This window comes from Trypanosoma cruzi, genomic scaffold (assembly GCF_000209065.1).
Source record: "Trypanosoma cruzi strain CL Brener 1047053516775 genomic scaffold, whole genome shotgun sequence".
Classification (NCBI taxonomy): domain Eukaryota; phylum Euglenozoa; class Kinetoplastea; order Trypanosomatida; family Trypanosomatidae; genus Trypanosoma; species Trypanosoma cruzi.
The window spans coordinates 240,392-261,865 of record NW_001849560.1 but is presented as its reverse complement, the minus strand read 5'-3'; the positions used below and the strand labels follow the sequence as shown (position 1 = coordinate 261,865).

Sequence of the window (21,474 nt, the reverse complement as noted above, 5' to 3'; positions counted from 1 at the left end):
GAAGTTTGGAGAGCGGGATGCCGGGATCGGACGCCATCATGAGCTGCATCCGGAAGGTCCGCAGTAGGGCCCTGCCAAAATTCATGAGCTGATCGGTGGGATCCCGAGCTATCTCCAGTGCGCGCCTGCACAATACCAAACCGTCAAAGGCAACTTGAACCTGAGCGTCCGCCTGGTGCCAATAATAACTGTATGTGCATCGGAGGTCGACGAGGAGGACACCGGAGACGCCCTCATTCCATACACGCGGGACCAAAGTGGCGACGCCGAATGCAAGAAAATGCAGTAACTGATTCTCTGGACCGGAGTCATCTTCCAAGGATGAAGTGCGGGAGGGCAAAGGCATCGAGTGAGGGAGATGTGGTCTCCCCACATTGCCCTGAGACGTTTGGGTGTTGACCCGCCGTCTCTCTCCCGTGAGAGTGCGTTGGGGAAACGTGGATGCTGGCACGCCCCCAGCCATCAAACGATGCGGTTGGTGTGGCCGTGTGTTGATGCCATCGTCGCGCATGCATGCGTGGGGGCTCATCTGGCGGCCCTCTCCGAGAGGTGGGCGCTTCTCGTTGGCACGGCGTCTCCGTCCCGCAAGAAGACCGCCGGCCACCGCAATGTGACATTCGCGCGCCGACAAGTAATTATGCGCCTCTTCCACCTGCGAGTAAAGCTGCGCACGCCGATTCCGAGCGTCGGCGAAGGCGTTGGCGTGGTCGGTGCTCAGTCTCCGCCCTTCCAGCAATGGTCAGCCCTTTCTGGACCCCCAACCCCCGGGCAGCCCGCACACGATGGGCAGGAGCAATTGAGCCTCGAAATTTGGTACTTGAGGCGTCCGGAGACTCTCAATACTTCCCGCAATACTTCGCATCCTCCCTGTGCTTGGCGATGGTTCCTGAAAGCAAGCGTAGGCCTGCCATTGTTGCAGCGACGGTCACCACCGCATCCAACGGCCCGTGTTCATCGATAAAAGTGAGCTGCACCCGGACATCGCCGTACTGGCGTACCAAGTCCAACAGGCGGGCTCCAATGTCGCTCCACTCCGTCGCCGTGTCAAAGAAACCACTGTCATTTCCTTCAACCAGCTTGCGGGGATACCGTGTGGTTGTAAAAAAAATAATTATAAAGCGTCCAGGCGTCATTGGTTCCCTGATTCCTTTATTCGCGGTCAGTCAAAAGTCCATAGAATAGGGGCGAACGGTCGTACAGAAATATATCTCCGTTTCATCAGGACACATATACATTAGGGACGCCAGCTTGCCCGCGAACATTCTTTTCACAAGCTCCTAAAGAAAGACGGTCCGGAGGCAGCGAGCGGCCCTGTCGGGTGGCGGGGGAAAAACCGCGGTGGGAGAAGAGAAGCGCCTTTCGTTTTTTAAAAACCACAGGTGTTAAAAACGCTGCCGAAAAAGCCCGGGGCGTGTTGCGAAAGCGGCCCGCGCCACACGGGGACGAGGCGCCGCGTGCTTCCGAACCCGGCGGCTACGGGGCGTGTGGTTCTGTCTGCGGAATGGAGCGTGAAGGGGCTGTTTCAGCTTTGTTTGCTGGTGTCGTCGGCTCCGTGAGCGTGCTGTGTGATTAATTCTTGGCTCGGTCGATCGGGGGTGAGTGAGTTGGATTTTTTTTTTTTTTTTTGTTTTTGAGGTTTTTGGATCGTGTCATTTTTGTTGTCTTAGCTTTTTTTGTGAGTCTGTTCTGCTCGCGGGCGTGTTTGCAACGTGGAACGGTGTCTTGTGTCTGAATATTCTCTGTGAAAGACATTGAGTGAATCCATTGTGTGTGTCTATATATATACTTTTTTGCTATTGGTATTCGTTTTCAAATTGTTGTGAGAACACGTGGGGTCATATTTTTTCTTTATAAAGGTAGAGCAGAAACCCGCACTAAAAGAAGAAAGTTTTTTTTTTTTCCGGCATTGATTTCTATTTATTATTATTTTTACTGTTTCAGAATGTATCGTTTATTCTCGTGTTGCAAGACAAATGAACTGAAACGTTTATTTTCCCATGCCTTAGATGCTTCTATAAAAAATGAGGGAGTGGCTCAGCAGAGGAAACGCCAAGTATTGCCCCGTCGTCATCGCAAGCTTCACAAGCTAACGATTCGTGAAGAAAATGAGGAGGGACTCCGTGACTTTTTGCCTCCGAAGCCTGTGGTTCCCGCGGGATGGAAGTTGGAACATGTAAAAGGCAGCAACAGGTTTGATCTCCGAAAATCAGTAGAGATTCGTGATTGTGGCAAAGAACATTTACATGCTGTAGCAATGATGGAGGTGAAGGAATACGAGGGAACGTATCGTATGGACAATGGAGAACGCGAAGAGGAGGAATATTTATTTTTCACATTATTTGTTCAGAAAAATCGCTTTCCGGGTGCTTTGGAGTTTGGATTGACTTCCATTGACATGGAGTTGGTGATGGATTCATTGGCAATTCACAATAACAGGGAAGAATTAGAGGATGCTTATGGTGCGCTTTCAGTGAGCACGAGCAGGAATGGTACTTCCAACAGGATTATCGAAAAGAGTAATCTTTCTTGTCGAAGCTGCAGAGATAATCGATATCGTGGACCAATGCTGAGTGAGTTGGATGATGACTTTTCCGACGAGATATTGGACTATCTTGATGAGCGTGGTGTGAACAATGGGTTTGCTGAGTATATGATGGCTCAGGCACACTTTTTTGAGCAAGAGGAGTACATTAATTGGATACGCCTTTTGAGACAATTTGCCCAATAATCTTTTTTTTTTTTTTTTTTTTTTTTGACTTTTGTTGAACAATCGAGCCGTGGAATGACGAGAATGAGATGGCAGTTAATATGCTTGCGAAGTATGGAGGGAATAATTTTATTTTATTGTGAGTCATTGCTTTTATTATTATTATTATTTTTCTTTAATATTATATTTTGTAAGAAATCTGGGTATTTGTTTTTCTAAACTGAGCACATATATATATAAGAAAAAACAAAAAAATAAAAAAAAAAAAATAAAAAAAAAATAAAAAAAAGAAGAGATGACACGCAACATTTTTTCACGTAGTTATATCTATCGTAGCTACCAGAGGGGTGGTTGGTGTCCTGGGTCGAAGCATCAAAAGCATATGACTATGAATCCGACATTGTATTTGTACCGATTTCCCGGTCCACGAGGGCCAGGGCCATATACTATGAAATATTGGTGGACTCTAGGATGTTTTCCTACTGGCAGAGAAACACCATTCCGTTTACAGGAATTCTTGTTAGCATATCAGCAAGAGCACGTACCGATTGAAGTAGAGGAGTGGCTTTGTTGTTTTGTAAAAGACCCATTGGAAGAACTTTGTGACGCTTCCAAAGATTTGTTTGATGCGGTTGAAGCGTTTCCAGAAATGGAACCCACGCGTGGTTATAGAGCAGTTAAACCAAGCGTCACGCCTTTACTTGCGACAATAAAGAAATTTGAGAGGCAACTTGGTTTTAAAATTTCCCCTACTGGACTTCGTGCTGTGGTGTCTAATACCTTGCTAAAGGAAAGATTTTTGGATGATTTGTTTGAATACCGGAAATTGATTGAGAGAGAAGGAAGTACACCACACCGCCGTTTGGCTAGAGAAAGTCTGGAGAAATTGCTGCCTGGGAGAGAGGACGAAGAATCTTGTGTGACTGCACAAAAGGTCGATATGGTTGGTAAGGAGTTAGGTAAGTTTGTAGGAGCTGTGGCTTCTCCCCCAGATACCACTGCGGCCGACGAAAAGAAATTAATTTGCTTGTTAACAACTATTTCTGAGGGCTGTGTCGATCTTGGCCATTACGATGATGCAAGTTCAATGTTGGCGGATGCACTGCTTTTTTGTCATGATTCAGATACAAAGGCTGCTGCACATGCAAATTTAGCTATTAGCTCTCTCTTGAATGGGAAATTTAGACAGGCCGAATACAATGGAAGGGAGGCAGCACTTTTGCAACCCGAAGCGAAATCGGTTTCCGGTGCAGGGGCCAAGGGTCACGCAGTGTGGGCTGCTGCTGTAGCATACCAAGATGATATTGACAAGGCTGAAAGAATTATAAATGATGCACTTTCTTTGTATTCAAGTAATGAAGCAATTAAAGAGATGGCGAAACAGATCCAAAAAATGCGTGTTGCACAATCATCTTTTTCTTCTAATGGGGAAGTTCCAGAAACTTTGAGAGGAAGCAGGTATTATTTGCCGTCACAGCAGTCACAAGCTCTTGCTAGGGGGAGTGGAAAAGGGTTTGATAATGAATTTGATTGGGCATTGTTTAAGAATAAACTCTATCCAAACAAAATGGACCCAACTACCAACGAAATGGGTTCTGTTTTTCGTCGTGTGGGTGATATGGGGTTGTTTATTTCAAGCTCAAGATCCATGGAGCCACTGTAAAGTTGTGAAGACCATATGCTTGCGTATATTTAACGCAAGATTGTTGAGATATATTTACCTGACAAGGCGAAATACTAGTTAATAGATAATGGCGCCCTGGTAGCAAGATTTTTCTTCTTGTTTTTCCCGACTTTTTTTTTTCTTTTGTAAACTAAATACATTTTAATTGTTTTGTCTAGTTATAAGTGAAATTTTTTTTTTCTCTTTTAAAAATTAAGAACCATGCCCATTTCTCCAGCTGAAGCCTTTGAGGAACGTCACCTGCAGCGCGATGATGGAGAAAAAGTCATTCCTCCATCTCTGGCACTTGTTGCTGCGCTTGAATCTGGATACCGTTTTAAGCTATCCTCTATAGAAGAGGCCACTGATTCCGCAAGGTATCCTGGATTTTTGACAAGGGACGAATTTGTTTCGCTTTGTGAAAAAAATCCTAACAATTGTTTGGACGCAAGGATGATGGCGAAGCACGTTTCTGTGCTTGCACCGAATGGGTTATTCACTCGCGTTTCTCTTCAGGAGATTGCCGCGAAGACAGGTTCAAGTCAGGATGCACTGAGCGCTGACGAAATTGATGCGCTCTTTGACGTTCTAGACAGGGAAAACACCGGTTCTATTCCTGCTGAAAGACTAATGGAGGCCATGTATGGAGATGAAGGGAGGGTGGCCTTGGGAAAACAGAGGAAAGAGTATGCGGCTGCGAAGGCAGAAGAAGAAAGGCAACGTACTCTCAGGGAGGCGGCAGCGGCAGCGGCAGCGGCAGCTCCTAAAGAGTCTGTCCCTGCTGCTGCTGCGCCTAAAAAGGAGGAGCCCACATCGCCACCGCCACCGCCACCGCCACAACAGAAAAAGAAGACTATGTGTGGATGCTGAAAAAATATTTCGTTATTTACTTTTCAGAAGCCACTGAATGATATAAAAGAGCAAGTGAGTCGACCGGGAGAAGGGGTGCACTTATTTTTCTTTGAAAGTCGTGCTACTGTCAAAAAAAAAAAAAAAAAAAAAAAAAGAAAAGAAAAAAAAGAAATAATACCATTTTATGATTATTTGCCTGCTTTGGCGGTAAGTAAAACACAAGGTAAAAAAATTGTTTTTAGTGTGGATAAAAAGGAAAACTGAAAGAAAAAAAAAAAACATGAAAAAAAAAATGTAATAGCACTAGCATAAAGAGAAGAAGAAACAGAAGTACATTTATGTATGCATTTTTTTCCTTATTACTTCTGTGACGCAGATTTTGAAAAAAAAAAAAAAAAAAAAAATGAAGGCAGGCAAGATAATCCTTTTTTTTTTTTTTATCTTTCTGTTGAATGACGCAGGCGTATTTAACTCAAATCTTTTACCTGTTTTTTTTTTTTTTTTCTTTTTTGAATTCTTTGTAGTGGGATACAGTTTCTGAATAGGAGTATTCTATTCGATACAATCCATGGTTTACTTGACGCGCTTGGTGCGGAGGGTTCACAGAGGTCCAATACGCAAAATTTTTTCTTATCCACTGAATGAGGTTAATCCAGTTGTTTTTTTTGAAATTACAGTGGAAGGGGATGCATTGGGCCAGGTAACTATAGAACTTTTTCATGATACGGTACCTAAAACTAGTGAAAACTTCCGTTCACTATGTACGGGTGAACGGGGTGTTATTCAATGCCCTTTGTATTACAAGGGGATTCCATTTCATCGAATCATACCTGGGTTCATTGTGCAAGGAGGCGACATTTTGACAAAAGATGGCCGTGGCAATGTTAGTGTTTTTGGATTTCCCTTTTCAGATGAAAGTTTTAAAGGAAAAGCAGGAAAACATCTTCCAGGCACTGTCGCCATGGCTCACAGCGGTCCCAATCAAAATGGCTCGCAATTTTTTTTTAATATGAGAAGGAATGAACATTTGGATGGAAAGTACGTTGTATGCGGACAAGTATTAGAAGGTTGGGATCTCGTAGAGCGGGTGGCTGCGTTGTGTGGCTCACGTTGTGGTGTGCCAGTGAGTCGTGCGTGGATCACGGATTGCGGGCAGAGCAGCGGTGCAAAGCTTGAGGAAGCACAGAGGGCTCTTTGTGGCGAACGCGCCTTACACTCTATGCCTGGAAAGGAGGTTTTAGACCTTATTTCCCCGCGATACTAGGGTTACGACGATTGAGCTTTTTTTTTCTTTCTTGTGTGTTTTGATTTGTCTTACATGTTTCTGTTTTTAACCGATTCTGCATGAAGACAGCGTTTTGCTTTATTTTACCTTCTTATTTTTTATAGAAAAGGAAAAGGTGTTTATTTATTTATTTATTTTTCTTCTCGCAAATGAAAAGGAGGACCACAAGAGTTGAAAGAAGGATAAGGGCAATCCACATCAGTGGTGGAACTTTCGAGGCACTCCCTAGAGCCGCACGAGGCCCTTGGGGTCGTATGGGAAACAAAGAAATTAGGGATTGCATGTTTCACCTTGTTGCTGAGGCCGCGTCGAAATACTTAAGAGAGGGATATAGCATGCTGAGCTCTGAGCGTCTTGCAGCTGAGATGGGTCTGGCGGATATGAAGCGTGTTTCTCTTTCTTTGACTGAGCCGCTGAAAACCGTGGCAGATGCAGAAACCAGTGTATCCTCGGCTGGGGATTCTGACAGCGTTGCTGAGCGGGTCAAAAATCCCTTCCAGGGCAAGAAAGAGGCTAAACGTGCCTTTTCAAGTATCCTTCTTCAAAATGACATATTGCTTCGCGTACTAAGCTTTTTGTCATGGCGTTGTGTGCTGCAAGTGAGAGGAGTAAACAAGCAGTTTCTTTTTCTCTCTTTTTCTTTTGTGACTGTGTGCCGAATTCCTTACAGCGAAATACCCGGTCTTTTTATTCCCTGTCATGAGGACCTCATGGTGAATGAACGGAAACTGGAAGCTCAGCTGGCTCCTGCGCGTGGATTATGTGCATGCTTGGAGTATGGACCTATGCCGGGTTCTCCCTTGGCGTGCAGCAAACCATGTAGCGAGTGCTCAACTTGTTCTGACAAGCGCATGTTCATTGGTCAGCTTCGCCGTGATGGTACAGTGCCCATGATCAAATGGCTCTTATTGACGGTTTTACAATTGCCTCCCAAATCTTTTGTTTCTGTAGAAAACCACCGAAACAGAACTTCTAAGAGGGGAAAAGGATGTGTGTGGTTAACCCTGAGAGACGATGCGACGACAGTTCTGCTTTCCTATCATCATCGTGTCTTTTTTGACAGCGTGATGAATGTGGAAGGAGTTTGGCTGGTTCCCCCCAGATGCAGAGAACAGTTGGCAGCCCTCGCCAATACCCGAGGAACTCTAATAGAAAGATCAAAGCACCTACCACGTGGCACACTGGTGGTGGAGATGCCAAATTCTGTGTTTTCCCCCATTACGGCGTCGACAACGCAGTCTTTTTTGTCAATAAACCAAACTTCTGCGTCTCCATTTCCATCTCCGCCGCCTCCAGTCCCATTTTCAAATTTGCAAGCTTGCCGGAAATTACGAGGGATGTGGCGGTATGATCCCTATTCTTTTACTTCTCCGGTTTTCTATATTATTCCACGTTAATAATTGCCTTTTTTTTTCTGCTTCCTTCCCTACCCCATTACAATTTACTCTACCCTTTTTACCTAAAAATTCGTAAAGGAGTGAGACTTCTTGCGCGTTGAGAAGTGATATATATAAAAAAAAAAAGAAAGAAAAAACTGAATAAACCTTTTTCCCTTACTGATTGGGGAAAATATAAACTGTCTTGGCTTATTCAAACAATCAATCATGCATCATATTCGAGTATTCTAAGGAAAATAAATCCAAGAAAACCAATATGTAGATATGGCTCATGGAACGATGAAGAGAAGTGGCAACGATAATGGTGCATGATGTAATTTATACACATCGACGTGAGGCGCCAATATCAAAACTTGAATATGGACGGATTGAATAATTGATGAAGAGTTTTTAACTATGTGTGGTCGCATCTCGAAATCAGTGGTGAAGACTATGGGGTGTCATCTCCAGCAAGCTATCGTTCACGGGAATTGTATAGCTTAAATTGAGCTAAAAAAATGAGAACCAAAAAGGCGGCTGGATGAAATAGAGTGGGAAACAAAGTCACTCCCATCAGAGGGAGGAAAAAAAAAAAGAGAGATTGCACATGTTTTTTTTTTTTTTTTTTTTAATATTGATGAGTCGGGAATAGCCTGTATTGCAAGCAAAACTCATATTAAGCGTTTTTTTTTCTTTTTTTTTTGACTTTACTATTTTTACTGCCTTTTGTGTTTGATCATGGTGAAAGGTGGCTTTCATGAAAAAGCTATACTATAAATCGATACAACTGACAAAAGTTAGCAGTTCCTTTACCTCTGTTGGAATGAATCTATCTATGTACATTTATACTCTATGATTTACTTTAATTTTGAGGCTTATATACCCCGCTAGGATGTATATATAAATATATAAATATATAAATATATAAATATATATATATATATATATGTTATAATATTTATCTTGGTTTATGCGTATGCTTCTGCTCAAAAAGAAATAAGTACCAGGTTTTTTTTTTTACATCTTTTTTTTTTTTTTTGTTGTTGTTGTGTGCGTGTGAGTGAGGGATATCTTTGACTAGATTTTGTACGAGCACCTGCTTTTCTTTTATTCCAATTATTATATTAATTGCGAGTTGCGCAAAACGGGGAACGACGAAAAAAAAAAAAAAAAGGACCGTAAAAACGGCACCACATAAATACCGCACGAAGAAATGGTGCCGGATTTATCACCTAGATGAAAATAACAATGCGAGAGAAATAAATGAATTTGAGTGTGCGGTGTGAACTTCTGCGCCCGGTCTGGCAAAAGAATATACGCGCTCATTTCTGTTGCACGCAGGAGCTGCACGGAAATGAACAGACACGGAGGGATAAAGAAAAAAAAGGGAAAAAAAAAAACAAGGGGATGGGAGAGGGAAAATAAAATGTCTTATTGGGGTAATGGCATAATTTGATCGCAGGTCCCTCCGCTAATACTTCTGACTCTCGCAAAGAAAAAAAAGAAATTTGACGACAAAAACAACAGCATTCACAAGTGGAACTCAATTTGCGCTATATTATCTTTTCTTCTTTCTTCTCTTTCTTTTTTTAAGCACAGTTTAGGTTCTGTGGGAAGAGTGAACTTCAGGAGATTCCCTCACTCCTTTTTTGGTATTATTATTATTATTTTTTTTGTCTGGTGCTTTCACCAGGAGGACTTCTCGTTCGGGGCGGAGCAATTGGCATAAAAGCACCTGAAATCGAATTTCCCAGGGAAGGGAAAAGAAGCAAGAATCTACGAAGTCAAAAAAAAAAAAAAAAAAAAAAAAAAGATTAAAAAAGAAGGGGGGCTCATTATACGTTTAGAACGCAATCAAAAAAGTACGATAAAAAGAAATGCCGGCGAATGACTGCGTACTTATGGACAAAATCATCGAAGGGGATGGTAAGACGATCCCACGCCAAGGAAGCATTGTGACTCTTGACTACGTCGGTTTTTTGCCTGATGGAAGGAGGTTTGACTCCACCATCGAGCGCGGAAAGCCTTTTGTGTTTCGTGTAGGATGTGGCGAGGTCATTAAGGGGTGGGATGAGGGGATTGTGCAGATGTCAAAGGGCGAGCGGAGTCGATTGACGATACCACCTTCTTTGGCATTTGGATCCACTGGTTTTCCTGGTATGATCCCCCCCGACACTGTCATTGTTTTCGAGGTGACACTGCTGGACGTTGCTTGACGGCTGCGCGGGGGTGCGGGCACACGCATATGTAAACTTACAAGACTCTGGGGTGGGGAGGAGCGACAGGAGAGAGGAGAATATATATATTTTACTTCCTTTTTTTATTTTTGTTTTTTTTTCCCTTTTTCCTCTTTTTTCTCCATTTTACTCTACCAGCTTAAGAAAACGAAAATCTTGCAAACGAGAGGATGTGCATGTGTGTGTCACTTCAAATCTTCAAGAAGTGCATAGGAGGAATCGGTGTGGTGAAATTTGGCAAAGGAAGAAAAAGAAACGTATGAGTTTTCCTTGTTGTTATATCTTGATTTCTTTTTTTTTTTTTTTTTTTTTATTTGGAAAAAAATTTCAGGATAATTGCACGAAATGCTGTCAACTGACACAGCGACGACGCAGCCAGAGAATGAAAATAATGGCGCAAGTAACGTTGCCATCCCATCTAGTGGTGTGAAAAGGTTCGCTTTTATACAGCGGTGTTATTTTAACGAATTCATGTCCGCAGTGATTGTAGAATTTATAGGGACCTTTTTATTGGTGCTTACCGATCCTCTTAGTGGCATCAACAACCCTGAGATGGCTCCTTTTTCTGTCGGTTTTATGCTTATGTCACTGGTGTTCTCCTTTGGCTACATGAGCGGAGGACACCTGAATCCAATGGTCTCTTTTGCGGTATTTCTCAGCTCTGCCAACTTTGGAAAGACCCGTATGCTGTTTTACTTTATTGCACAGATGCTTGGTGGGGTTGCTGCTGCTTTCTATTGCGTCCTGATCCATGGCAATGAATTTCCCGTACCTAATATGGGTCTGGACTTTTTGCAAATGCTGCGGGCATTTTTGGCTGAAAGTGTTTTTACTTTTGTATTAACGTCTGTCGTTCTCCATGTTGCTGTCAGCAAGCAGCGCAATAATAATTTCTACGGTTTTGCTATCGGATCTGCGGTACTTGTGGGCGGATTGACGTGTGGATCGATTTCCGGTGGGGCTTTCAATCCTTCCGTCGCCACCGCTTTGATAGTTGTCCGTTGCTTTGTTTCCTTCTCAGAGTCAGGTTGCACACCTATGGCATCGCTGTGGGTGTATTGGGCTTCTGAGGCGGTGGGGTCGATAGTCGGCACCATTTTGTACCTTGCGGTGCAGAACGTGGAGGACCGATTTTGAGAAGAAACAAGAACGATCACGGCAAGAAGAGGGGTTAAAAACAACGCAGAGGAGAGGCGAGGGATGGCATTGCCGCTTTCTCTAAGGAACAGTCTGCGTGGAATCTGGTGAACCAGCCTGAGTGGGCTGGCGAGTCATTCCGGCTCAAAAAGGTAAGAAAAAAAGGTACAGTCAAGAGTTCATTTTTCTTATTCTTGGTTACTACTGGATAATAAGACATCTTTTAATTGTGAATTTCTTGCGTCCTTATAGCGTTTACTTTTCCTTTTCTACGTGTAGGGATCGGAGATTAGAAAGACGCTTTACACATTCTTAAAAAAAACCATTTGGTCTTTTTTGTGACCTTTTTTTTTTTTAAATTAAAGCAAAAACGAATATCGATGGCGGCTCTTACTGACGAACAGATCCGTGAGGCGTTCAACCTCTTCGACGCCGACGGCTCTGGTGCCATTGACGCGGAAGAGATGGCGTTGGCAATGAAGGGGCTTGGGTTTGGTGACCTGCCACGCGACGAGGTGGAGCGTATGATCCGCACAATGTCTACGGACTCCAACGGCCTGATTGGGTATGGCGAGTTTGAGCGTGTGGTGAAGTCGCGCATGGCGCAGAAGGACTCACCGGAGGAGATACTGAAGGCGTTTCAGCTGTTTGACCTCGACAAGAAGGGAAAGATATCGTTTGCTAACCTGAAGGAGGTGGCCAAGCTGCTGGGTGAGAACCCCGGGGACGATGTGCTGCAGGAGATGATTGCGGAGGCTGACGAGGACGGCGACGGCGAGGTCTCTTTCGACGAGTTTAAGAACGTCATGATGCAGATGCGAGGAAAGTAGAGCATTTGTATTAATATAAAAATACAAACGGGTACAGACCGCGACCAAATATTCTTATATATATATATATTGTCTATTGCCCAAATTACGAATCCGTGAGGCAAATTATTAAAGGGATTTGGAGACAAGAAAAGGTTCTTCTGCACCAATTTAAAAAAAAATTTTTTTCTGTCTGATGCTACTTTTTGCACTTTTAGGAGGGAAGAGAAGGTGAAACAGATGAGATTGCCTGTATGGAATTTTCTGCTTTACTACCGTAATCTGTTTCAATATGTACTGTCTTTTTTCAGCTTGCACGGAAAAAACTGCCAGTGATTTTTATTTTCCTTCCCATCTTTTACACTTCTCTATCTAATAAAATGGCCGTGGCACACCATTTGCCCTTCTGCGCGTAGGGATCAGGGATTAGAAAGACGCTTTACACATTTCTAAAAAAAACCATTTGGTCTTTTTTGTGACTTTTTTTTTTTAAATTAAAGCAAAAACGAATATCGATGGCGGCTCTTACTGACGAACAGATCCGTGAGGCGTTCAACCTCTTCGACGCCGACGGCTCTGGTGCCATTGACGCGGAAGAGATGGCGTTGGCAATGAAGGGGCTTGGGTTTGGTGACCTGCCACGCGACGAGGTGGAGCGTATGATCCGCACAATGTCTACGGACTCCAACGGCCTGATTGGGTATGGCGAGTTTGAGCGTGTGGTGAAGTCGCGCATGGCGCAGAAGGACTCACCGGAGGAGATACTGAAGGCGTTTCAGCTGTTTGACCTCGACAAGAAGGGAAAGATATCGTTTGCCAACCTGAAGGAGGTGGCCAAGCTGCTGGGTGAGAACCCCGGGGACGATGTGCTGCAGGAGATGATTGCGGAGGCTGACGAGGACGGCGACGGCGAGGTCTCTTTCGACGAGTTTAAGAACGTCATGATGCAGATGCGAGGAAAGTAGAGCATTTGTCGTGAGTTTTGTTTTTTTTTTTCTGAGGAGGCGAATGTCAACGAAGACAAAAATAGAGTGGGACACCTTGATTTTTTAATTCTTTTTATTTTACGGAATGCCATTTACTGCGCCGTTTTTTTTTTCTTGATTCTCTTTTTTTAAATTTTTTTTATTCTTGTCACTAACATGTGTGTTTGCTGCTGGTGTGAGTGGTAAGACGAGTTTTCTGTCTTTTTTCCCCCCCTTCTCCTATAGTAGAGTAAGAGACGTGGTTCTTTGCAACGGTGACGACTGCGTTGGCGACATTTTGGGATGTCCACCGCCGCCCATACATGGTCGGCGACATCGTCGGTCTCCATGGGAAGGCCAACGATGTTTAATCCACTTGCGTTTCCGTCGAACGGCGCAGAAATTCTCCGCCAGTCGCTTGAAATGCAGCGAGAGGCGGGGCTGGCCTTTGACATGCGCGACTCTGAAGATGAGGAGAGGATTCAACAAAAGAAGGCGCGACAACAACTTCTTCGCGCTCAGATCGAGCGGCGAAAAGAGTTGGATTTTGTCGACAGACAGGCGTCAGAGATTACACAGCAGCTCCTGGCTAGCCTTGTTGTTGTTATCCGTGAGCGCCAGACCACATTGCGGCCCGAGGGATATCAAACAATTGTCTTTGATAATGGCGACATATACGAGGGTAATTGGAAAGGTAGTCGTATGCACGGCACGGGTTATATGAAGCGAGTGACTGCTAATGACTTGTACGAGGGCGAATGGTTTCTTGGTCTGCGCAATGGTACCGGTTCATGCCACAGTCCTGATTTCGGTACCTTTTATAGCGGGAAGTGGCAGGACGGCAAATGGCACGGTCGTGGGGAGCTGGTAGAGCCGGAGGGCATTTACACTGGGGAGTTTGTGGATGGACATCTGCAGGGGTATGGCGAGTATGTGTACAATGATGGACATGTGTACAAGGGCGAGTGGCTGAATGGCGTGTATGACGGTACAGGAACGTATTTTTTTCCGAACGGCGGCAAGTACGAGGGACAGTGGGTGAATGGTTGTGAACACGGGCGTGGGACTATGACTTATTTCAATGGCGACACGTACACGGGAGAATGGCATCACGGGGACAAACATGGCGTTGGGACATACACAAGTGCCTCTTTGCAGTATGAGGGAGGATGGTATTTTGGATCTATTCGGGGTCGTGGGCAGTGTAAGTATGCGGATGGCTCCACCTACGAGGGTGAGTGGCTCAATGGAATGTATCATGGGAAAGGACAGTTCATTAGTCCTACAAATAGGCAGAGTTATACTGGTGATTTCCGTCATGGCAAACGTTCTGGACACGGCGTGTACCGCTCCGATGAAACGGTGTACGCTGGAGGTTGGCTAGACGACAAGAAGCACGGAATTGGGGAAGTCAAAGTGCGCGGTGGGGGCAAATTTTCCGGAACATGGCGTGATGATTTACCACACGGCGAGGGGGTTTATACAGTGGATACGGACAAAGTTTACGTGCTGTACGACTCTGGGTTGTGTGTTCGCACCTCCCCGGAGGTCATGTATCAACGGTTGAATTTAAGACCGCTGATCTCGGGTGATTAATTCTGCGTGGGTGCATACCGCACCACTCGGACCAGGTATGATGTACAGAGGCTAATATTTTTTATTTTTTTTTTTCTCTACCCATTGTACAAAAGATTCCGTAACCGCATTCGTGCATGTGTCTGTCTGTCTGTGTGTCTGGGGAGGGGGGAATTGCTATTGATTTAATTTTGAATAACGGCTCTTATGCGTCCGTGTTTCCCCTTTCTTTTCCCACTCTTGTGTATGTGTGTTCGTTTGTTTGTACATGGATGCTTGCTCACGTGAGAGTTGGCAATGGAGGCGTCTGCATTTTCTTCAGGCTTCGTTAGTAGCGTGGAAGATTTTCGTGCTCTCTTCGCCCCGAATAGCGACGATCGACTCCTGCTATGTTATGAGGCGTATCATGACGAAGTGACGACGGCGGATTTAACGGCTCTGGAGGATGCTGTGCGCTCTGCTGCTGTGAGGCATGCCACAAAAGTACAATTACACTTTTGGGACTGCGGTAGCGAAGCCTTTTTGGCGGCGAAGGAACAGCTGGGAAAAGTAAGGGGCACGCCGCTGTTGGCTGTGGTGCATCGACAGGCCATTGCAGACACACTTAAAGGACCTGTGGAGGTAATGATAGAAGACGTGGATCATGTCTGCAGGCGCTTGACATCTTATCAGCGTGGTGGGAAGGTTGCGGTGTTTCCAATTTCGTTGCCCCGCACCACCGCTGACGCTGCATGCATATCAGTGGATGTATCGAGGTTGGTGGGGGTGGGCAAGCGACTGATGACGGAAGGCAAGGCGGATTACGCGGAGAAGTTTTTTCACCGTGCGCTCGACACCCTTGACGCGGTTAGGCCACATTGCGACGGGGACGAGAATGTCGACGGAAGCACCGCTCTTTGCTTGGCGTGGGTGGCATTGGCAAAAATGGTTCAGGGAAAGAATGCGGATGTGCAAATGCAGCGTTTAGAAAAAGACTACTCTGCGTTTTGTGGGGAGATTGGCAGCGATGTTGCGCGTGTGCGGGCTGCAAATCGACTAGTAACCGCAGCACCTTTCACGTGGCGCAGTGAAACCTGCAGTCAGAGGAAACTGCGGGAGGCACTGGCCCGAGATCCACAGAGCCACGAGCACCGCTGCGCCCTTGTCGTGACGTTGTTTCTTGCTGGGGACATGGAGCGCTGCTTGACGGAGGCGATCAAACTGAGGACCCTGCATGTCCCTTTCGGCACAACCGCCATTTCCGCCATCGGTGAGTTTATTGGCCGCGACCACGCACTGATGCGGAGCATTGGCATTGACTGTGAACGACCGTCGACAGGGGTGTAGCTACAACGACGCCACACGCATACTTTTTAAAGTTTTGATGCTGTTGTTTTTCCGTCTGTGTGTGTGTGTGTGTGTGTGTGTGTGTGTCTGTTGTTTTGGAATTTCCTCCGTTGACCTCCAATTCTCTTTCTTTCACCTTCCCTTTTTTTTGTTTCTACTGTGCTTTTCCCAAGGTCACGTCGTTTACTTCACACTGTCGAGCACGAGAGCAGGAGGGGAAAAAAAAAAGAGAGAGGGATCCCCCAACAACACAAGTTGTTTAACAAACAATAGGACGGAAAACGACAGGAAGTGAGGGGAGGTGAAGTGCACCAATTAGCTGCAAGCACACCGCCACACAAATCCTGAGGTATATCCCGAAAGAAGGAAGGATAAAAGAAAAAAATATCTACATTGCCAAGAACTCACAGTATACAGAAGAAATGAATCACGATGACGCGATGTGGAACATAATGGGGCAGACCTTCTGCTCATTTAAGGTGAAAACACACGATGAGAAGACGCGCTTCTGCCGCAATCCGTATAATGTGACGGGTTTGTGTCAACGAGGTGTTTGTCCGCTTTCCAACGCGCAGTATGCAACGATCATTGAGCATGAAGACGAGCTTTTTTTGTACATTAAGACCGCAGAGCGTGCCCACCTACCACGTCGTCAGTGGGAAAAGGTTCGACTTGACGCTAGTTTTCCACGTGCTTTGGCACAGGTTGATGAGGAGTTGCAGTGGTGGGACCAGAAAATTGTAAATAAGGTAAAGGCGCGCCTGCTGCGGCTTAAGCAGTACATTATGCGTCGTCGTAAGATGCTGCTAGAGCCCAAGGTGGAGTACGTCTCTGTTAATAAGAGACAAGAAGACAAGCTGTTGCGCCGCGAGGAGAAGGCAGAGGCCGCGGCACGGTTAGAGCTGGAGGTCGAGAAGGAGCTGCTGGAACGACTGCGGAAGGGCACTTACGATAGCGTTATGAACTGTAGCCGCGAGGCTTTTGAGCGTGTACTGGACCAGGAGGAGGATCGGGCGGAGTTTGATGCCCTGGAGGATGAGGAAGACGAGGAGTTCCCGGAATTTGTCATGGACGAGGAAGACGAGGACGAGGAGGAAGAGCCAAGCAAAACGACAGCTGGCTTACGCCCTAGCGGAAGAAGGCCGGTACGACGACAGCGTCTGGTCATTGAAGAGGAGGTTGAGCACGAACAGCAGAAACGCAGCCGGCTGGACGATCTGGACTGGTGAGAGCAAGTTGACGGCAGCCATGAGTTTGCGGCCAAGCGATGAAGCCAAAGAAACACGGACAGGCCCAGTCACATGCGTGCCTAGAAGGAGCGCGTGCATGCGTGAGAGAAAAAGTCGTAATACCGCGATAACATATTAATTTAAGCACGATAAAGGCGAAAGAGGAGAAGATGGGGGATGGGCCTGGGAAGGAAGGAAAAACGAAAAAAAAAAAAAAAAGAAAGGGAAATGATGGTCGAGTGGATGATATAATGCACAATAAATGCTTTGCTCGCAGCCTGTTTTTTTTTTTTTTTTTCTCTTCTTCTTTTTCCTTTTTTTTTTTTCCATCATTATCTTCGTTGCCACCATCTTTTTCTCTCCTTGTCGAGTAATTTGATCTTGTTGCAACAAATCCAGTGTACGAGGAATATACATCCGTTGCAAGCACACAGAGCCTTCTCTATCCTACCTGAGAAGCAGCAGTCGTGGTGCTGCTGCTACTGCTTGTGATGACGAAAGCAAATGGCTTCGGTGCTGCTAGTCATAGTGGGGCGCATGCATTTTTTGCATGCTTACAGTGATCTTCTTGCATCACCTTTTCTTTTTTTTTTTTTTTGCTCATATACATATAAACATATAAATTTCATTTTTTGCTTCTCCTGTATTTTGTACCGCAGCAAGTGTGAATTTTTGCTGTTTGCCAGGTCAACATACGGACCGCGAAATAAAAATTTAGAAGGCAGAGGCGCTGTAATTTCTGCGAAAATTCAACACCTACAACACACAAAAACACACACACTAAAAAATACAAAGTAGAATTACGTTTGAATCAATAACAAAAGCATGCAGGGAGGGTTTGGAGGCACCACCGGCTTTGGACAGACAAGTGGGCTGCGGCCAGGCTCAAGCCTGCGTCCGGGTTCGCAGATGCGGCCCGGCTCGCAGTTGCGCGGGACGCAGGTGGCTGGCGTGGGTGGGAGCCTGCAGCAGCCAGTGGCGATTGCAGCGAAGGCACCAGTGACGCTGGAGGGCATGCGAGCAGCTACGCGGTCTGGAAATGCGGGGCCGGGGCGTCAGGTAGGTGACCGCAGCTACTACATTGGCCTGCTGCGGCCGAAGATCACGGAGCTGACGACGGAGATTCAGCAACTGAACGAGCAGGAGAGTCTCATCGAGAAGAACAGTTCCGTGCTTACGCAGCTGCATCAGCGCGGCAAAAACTTGACGGAGGAGATCACAAAGCTAAAGGGGACCCTTGCCGATATTAATTTGGCTGTAGAGAAGAGTACATCGCAGGATGCCAATAGCGTCAAAGATCAGGCCACGAAGCTCACGCATTTGAATGTTGATCGGCGCAAGCAGGTGGACCAAATGTTTCTTAACGTGAAGGAGGTGGAGACGCAGACGAAGAAGAACCTGCAGATATTGGAAGAGGAGATGCAGCAGCTTGATCGCCGCATTATGGCGGAAAACCAGGACTATAACCTTTACAACACCACACGGAACGAGGCCTATGCTGTTTCAGATGCCGTACTTAACCTTCAGCACCGGGTGCGCACATTGACGGCGAAACAAGAGCTACACATGGCACAGCTCGCCACAGACACGGACAAGAGACGGGCAGCGGAGGTGCTGCGGGAGATCCTGCGCAAACGGCAGCTACGAGAGGAACTCACAAAACAGTGTGCCCTTTCTGTAGACGAGGAGCGACAACTACTTATCAAACAAGTGAAAACCGCCCGCAACGATATTGAGGTGCTGGAGCGTCAAGTGAACGAGACACGCGATGCCCTCGGCGAGTCTAAGAGCCGCTGTAATGCCCTGGATGAGGAGTTAAAAAGCTACAGTGGTGAGAACCTCAAGGCATTTCAAGAGCTACAAGAGAAGGACCGCGAGTTACAGTCCTTTATGGATTCCCTTCCTGAAAGGCAAAGGGAGGAATCCGAAAAGATTGCTACAGTGCAGTCGAACATTTCGTTGCTACTCGAACGCATCTCTCGGGCGCTGGAGCTACAGAAGCAGATGCCGGCTGAGGGTGCATCCCATGCGTTGCATGCGCTAGAGAGCGAGGTGGACGCGCGGCGCAATCAAATCGAGAGTGACCAGGTGACGCATCAGCGCCTTGAAAGGGAGTTGCTGGACCGTAAGATGGAGCTTGAAAAGGTGGAGAACCTAGACATCAAAATCAATGCCGAGCTACAGGCACATGCACGCAAGATGGAAGAACAGTCGCAGGAGATGATCCGATACAGCGACTTGGATGGACTGCGCCGCAATGTTGAAAAGCGCCATGAGGATCTCGTGCGGGAGCGGGCATTTTTGGTGAAGCTTCGGGACTCCAGCAAGCATCAGTTAAACGCCCTTAGCGCGTCCAACGAGGCGCTGCGGAAGCGCCTTAATGAAGAAGCCGCCTTTCGCTCCGTATCGACGCTTGAAGGGCGTCTGCGGCACTTGCGACAATCCAACTTTTCGTTGGAGGAGTTTGTGCGGCTGAAGGGCAAAGAGAGTTATTATCTGGGCGCCAAGACGGACTGCCTGCGCCTTGTAGACGAGATCAACCTGCTGCTGAAAGATACCGACCGCACCCGCGGCATCGGAGGAGGCCCCGTCTTGCTTTTGGGTGAACATTAGCGAAGGAGGAAAATGAGGACGAAAAAGCGGGGGAGGATGAAGGGTGAAAAAAAAAGGGGGTTACAAAAAGAATGAGAAGAAGCTCGGAAAGGGGCAATGGATGGTGGCGTATAACTGCTGCCAACACACACACACTTGGGCAGCAACGGCCTCAGGGAAATGCCGGGAGAAGGACTGGTCTGACGCACCGAGGTGGGGGGACAATGCGTTATCTGCACCAGTGCCGGCCTTGCTGCAAAACCATATATATGTGTGTGTTTGCCCATATGTAGTTTTTTATGTGTCTAAAGGACCATGAGTGGAAAAACAAAGGAAAAATAAATATATATATATATATTTTTTCTTTTTTCCGTTTTTTTTTTTTTTTCCGCTCCTCTTTTACCGCAAGAAAGATGCGCAAAATGGTTTGGGTTGATATTTGTCTGCGTGTGTTTATTGCCCATCGTGTGAACCCCCCTCCGTGAAATGTTGTGATGACCGCTTTTGCGTGTTTTCCCCTTTCTCTTTTTTATTCCACTCCACTCCCTTTTTTTTTTTTGTGTGTGTGTGTTTGTGTTCATTGTTGATTGCGGTACTTGTGCCTGTTGAAATGTGCATATTGCTGCAGCAATAAAAATTATTTTAGATTACTGAATTATTTTTTTATTGTTTATATCTTGCGATGGCGTCCATGGAGCGGTTTTTGAGTGTGTACGACGAGGTCCAGGCATTCCTGTTGGATCAGCTGCAGTCTAAATACGAGATAGACCCAAACCGTGCCAGATACCTCCGCATCATGATGGACACAACGTGCCTTGGCGGCAAATATTTTCGCGGCATGACGGTTGTGAACGTAGCGGAGGGATTTTTGGCCGTCACCCAACACGATGAGGCGACGAAGGAGCGCATCCTTCACGATGCCTGCGTCGGTGGCTGGATGATTGAGTTTCTTCAGGCTCACTACTTGGTGGAGGACGACATCATGGACGGCAGCGTGATGCGTCGTGGAAAACCGTGCTGGTACCGTTTTCCTGGCGTCACGACTCAGTGTGCCATTAACGACGGTATCATTCTGAAGTCATGGACGCAAATTATGGCGTGGCATTATTTTGCAGATCGTCCCTTTTTGAAGGATCTGCTTTGCCTCTTCCAAAAAGTTGACTACGCGACGGCGGTTGGGCAGATGTATGATGTCACCTCCATGTGTGACTCCAACAAACTGGACCCAGAGGTGGCTCAGCCGATGACTACCGACTTCGCCGAATTTACGCCGGCCATCTACAAGCGCATAGTGAAGTACAAGACAACCTTTTACACGTACCTGCTGCCACTCGTAATGGGACTTTTCGTAAGCGAAGCAGCCGCCTCCGTCGAGATGAATTTGGTGGAGCGAGTGGCACATCTGATTGGGGAATACTTCCAGGTGCAGGACGATGTCATGGACTGCTTCACTCCCCCCGAACAACTTGGGAAGGTCGGTACCGACATTGAGGACGCCAAGTGCTCGTGGCTGGCCGTGACGTTCCTGGGCAAAGCCAACGCCGCACAGGTGGCCGAGTTCAAGGCCAACTACGGCGACAAGGACCCAGCGAAGGTCGCCGTGGTGAAGCGGCTATACAGCGAGGCGAACCTGCAGGCGGACTTTGCCGCATATGAGGCGGAGGTCGTACGGGAGGTGGAGAGCCTCATTGAGCAGCTGAAGGTGAAGTCCCCGACATTTG

General features: G+C 46.4%; 14 protein-coding genes across 14 annotated transcripts, besides 33 other annotated features; all 14 read left to right on the top strand.

Annotated features, from left to right (window-relative positions):
- Positions 1-605: part of a sequence feature (areas not merged during assembly with more than two copies in the genome that could not be assigned to a particular haplotype) that runs on past the window's edge.
- Positions 1-1,279: part of a mobile genetic element that runs on past the window's edge.
- Positions 606-1,286: a sequence feature (heterozygous, Esmeraldo-like haplotype).
- Positions 1,205-1,279: a mobile genetic element.
- Positions 1,287-2,430: a sequence feature (areas merged during assembly that could not be assigned to a particular haplotype. This can correspond to areas where the two haplotypes were merged or to regions with more than two copies in the genome that were merged during assembly.).
- Tc00.1047053508323.120 (hypothetical protein, conserved) lies at positions 1,943-2,728 on the top strand (the record flags this gene model as incomplete). Its single annotated transcript, XM_808078.1, has 1 exon — positions 1,943-2,728. The coding sequence occupies one exon, from the start codon at positions 1,943-1,945 to the stop codon at positions 2,726-2,728; it is 786 nt and encodes a 261-aa protein (XP_813171.1).
- Positions 2,431-2,466: a sequence feature (areas merged during assembly that could not be assigned to a particular haplotype. This can correspond to areas where the two haplotypes were merged or to regions with more than two copies in the genome that were merged during assembly.).
- Positions 2,467-2,957: a sequence feature (haploid, Esmeraldo-like haplotype).
- Positions 2,731-2,754: a microsatellite.
- Positions 2,859-2,897: a sequence feature (AT_rich).
- Positions 2,946-2,999: a microsatellite.
- Positions 2,958-18,857: a sequence feature (heterozygous, Esmeraldo-like haplotype).
- Tc00.1047053508323.110 (hypothetical protein, conserved) lies at positions 3,003-4,370 on the top strand (the record flags this gene model as incomplete). The annotated part of the gene is made up of 1 exon (XM_808077.1): positions 3,003-4,370. One exon carries the CDS (start codon positions 3,003-3,005, stop codon positions 4,368-4,370), a length of 1,368 nt encoding a protein of 455 aa, XP_813170.1.
- Tc00.1047053508323.100 (I/6 autoantigen, putative) lies at positions 4,593-5,240 on the top strand (the record flags this gene model as incomplete). The annotated part of the gene is made up of 1 exon (XM_808076.1): positions 4,593-5,240. The coding sequence occupies one exon, from the start codon at positions 4,593-4,595 to the stop codon at positions 5,238-5,240; it is 648 nt and encodes a 215-aa protein (XP_813169.1).
- Positions 5,352-5,394: a microsatellite.
- Positions 5,472-5,515: a sequence feature (T-rich).
- Positions 5,605-5,626: a microsatellite.
- Positions 5,711-5,733: a microsatellite.
- On the top strand, positions 5,791-6,486 carry Tc00.1047053508323.94 (cyclophilin, putative; the record flags this gene model as incomplete). The annotated part of the gene is made up of 1 exon (XM_808082.1): positions 5,791-6,486. One exon carries the CDS (start codon positions 5,791-5,793, stop codon positions 6,484-6,486), a length of 696 nt encoding a protein of 231 aa, XP_813175.1.
- Positions 6,626-6,646: a sequence feature (AT_rich).
- Positions 6,657-7,904, top strand: Tc00.1047053508323.90 (hypothetical protein, conserved; the record flags this gene model as incomplete). Its single annotated transcript, XM_808075.1, has 1 exon — positions 6,657-7,904. The coding sequence occupies one exon, from the start codon at positions 6,657-6,659 to the stop codon at positions 7,902-7,904; it is 1,248 nt and encodes a 415-aa protein (XP_813168.1).
- Positions 8,494-8,513: a microsatellite.
- Positions 8,776-8,831: a microsatellite.
- Positions 8,892-8,931: a sequence feature (A-rich).
- Positions 9,537-9,558: a sequence feature (AT_rich).
- Positions 9,670-9,708: a microsatellite.
- Tc00.1047053508323.84 (peptidyl-prolyl cis-trans isomerase, putative) lies at positions 9,761-10,099 on the top strand (the record flags this gene model as incomplete). Its single annotated transcript, XM_808081.1, has 1 exon — positions 9,761-10,099. One exon carries the CDS (start codon positions 9,761-9,763, stop codon positions 10,097-10,099), a length of 339 nt encoding a protein of 112 aa, XP_813174.1.
- Positions 10,189-10,248: a sequence feature (A-rich).
- Positions 10,408-10,436: a microsatellite.
- On the top strand, positions 10,466-11,257 carry Tc00.1047053508323.80 (aquaporin, putative; the record flags this gene model as incomplete). The annotated part of the gene is made up of 1 exon (XM_808074.1): positions 10,466-11,257. One exon carries the CDS (start codon positions 10,466-10,468, stop codon positions 11,255-11,257), a length of 792 nt encoding a protein of 263 aa, XP_813167.1.
- Tc00.1047053508323.70 (centrin, putative) lies at positions 11,638-12,087 on the top strand (the record flags this gene model as incomplete). The annotated part of the gene is made up of 1 exon (XM_808073.1): positions 11,638-12,087. The coding sequence occupies one exon, from the start codon at positions 11,638-11,640 to the stop codon at positions 12,085-12,087; it is 450 nt and encodes a 149-aa protein (XP_813166.1).
- Positions 12,235-12,255: a sequence feature (AT_rich).
- Positions 12,582-13,031, top strand: Tc00.1047053508323.60 (centrin, putative; the record flags this gene model as incomplete). The annotated part of the gene is made up of 1 exon (XM_808072.1): positions 12,582-13,031. One exon carries the CDS (start codon positions 12,582-12,584, stop codon positions 13,029-13,031), a length of 450 nt encoding a protein of 149 aa, XP_813165.1.
- Positions 13,176-13,196: a sequence feature (AT_rich).
- Tc00.1047053508323.50 (hypothetical protein, conserved) lies at positions 13,335-14,627 on the top strand (the record flags this gene model as incomplete). The annotated part of the gene is made up of 1 exon (XM_808071.1): positions 13,335-14,627. One exon carries the CDS (start codon positions 13,335-13,337, stop codon positions 14,625-14,627), a length of 1,293 nt encoding a protein of 430 aa, XP_813164.1.
- Positions 14,680-14,702: a sequence feature (AT_rich).
- Tc00.1047053508323.40 (hypothetical protein, conserved) lies at positions 14,904-15,932 on the top strand (the record flags this gene model as incomplete). Its single annotated transcript, XM_808070.1, has 1 exon — positions 14,904-15,932. One exon carries the CDS (start codon positions 14,904-14,906, stop codon positions 15,930-15,932), a length of 1,029 nt encoding a protein of 342 aa, XP_813163.1.
- Positions 15,989-16,023: a microsatellite.
- On the top strand, positions 16,355-17,161 carry Tc00.1047053508323.30 (hypothetical protein, conserved; the record flags this gene model as incomplete). The annotated part of the gene is made up of 1 exon (XM_808069.1): positions 16,355-17,161. The coding sequence occupies one exon, from the start codon at positions 16,355-16,357 to the stop codon at positions 17,159-17,161; it is 807 nt and encodes a 268-aa protein (XP_813162.1).
- Positions 17,350-17,390: a sequence feature (T-rich).
- Positions 17,443-17,487: a microsatellite.
- Tc00.1047053508323.20 (hypothetical protein, conserved) lies at positions 17,987-19,774 on the top strand (the record flags this gene model as incomplete). The annotated part of the gene is made up of 1 exon (XM_808068.1): positions 17,987-19,774. The coding sequence occupies one exon, from the start codon at positions 17,987-17,989 to the stop codon at positions 19,772-19,774; it is 1,788 nt and encodes a 595-aa protein (XP_813161.1).
- Positions 18,858-19,025: a sequence feature (areas merged during assembly that could not be assigned to a particular haplotype. This can correspond to areas where the two haplotypes were merged or to regions with more than two copies in the genome that were merged during assembly.).
- Positions 19,026-21,474: a sequence feature (heterozygous, Esmeraldo-like haplotype).
- Positions 20,088-20,110: a sequence feature (AT_rich).
- Positions 20,111-20,141: a microsatellite.
- Positions 20,436-21,474, top strand: Tc00.1047053508323.9 (farnesyl pyrophosphate synthase, putative; the record flags this gene model as incomplete). Its single annotated transcript, XM_808080.1, has 1 exon — positions 20,436-21,474. A coding segment is annotated over one exon (1,039 nt), but the record flags the coding sequence as incomplete, so codon positions are not given.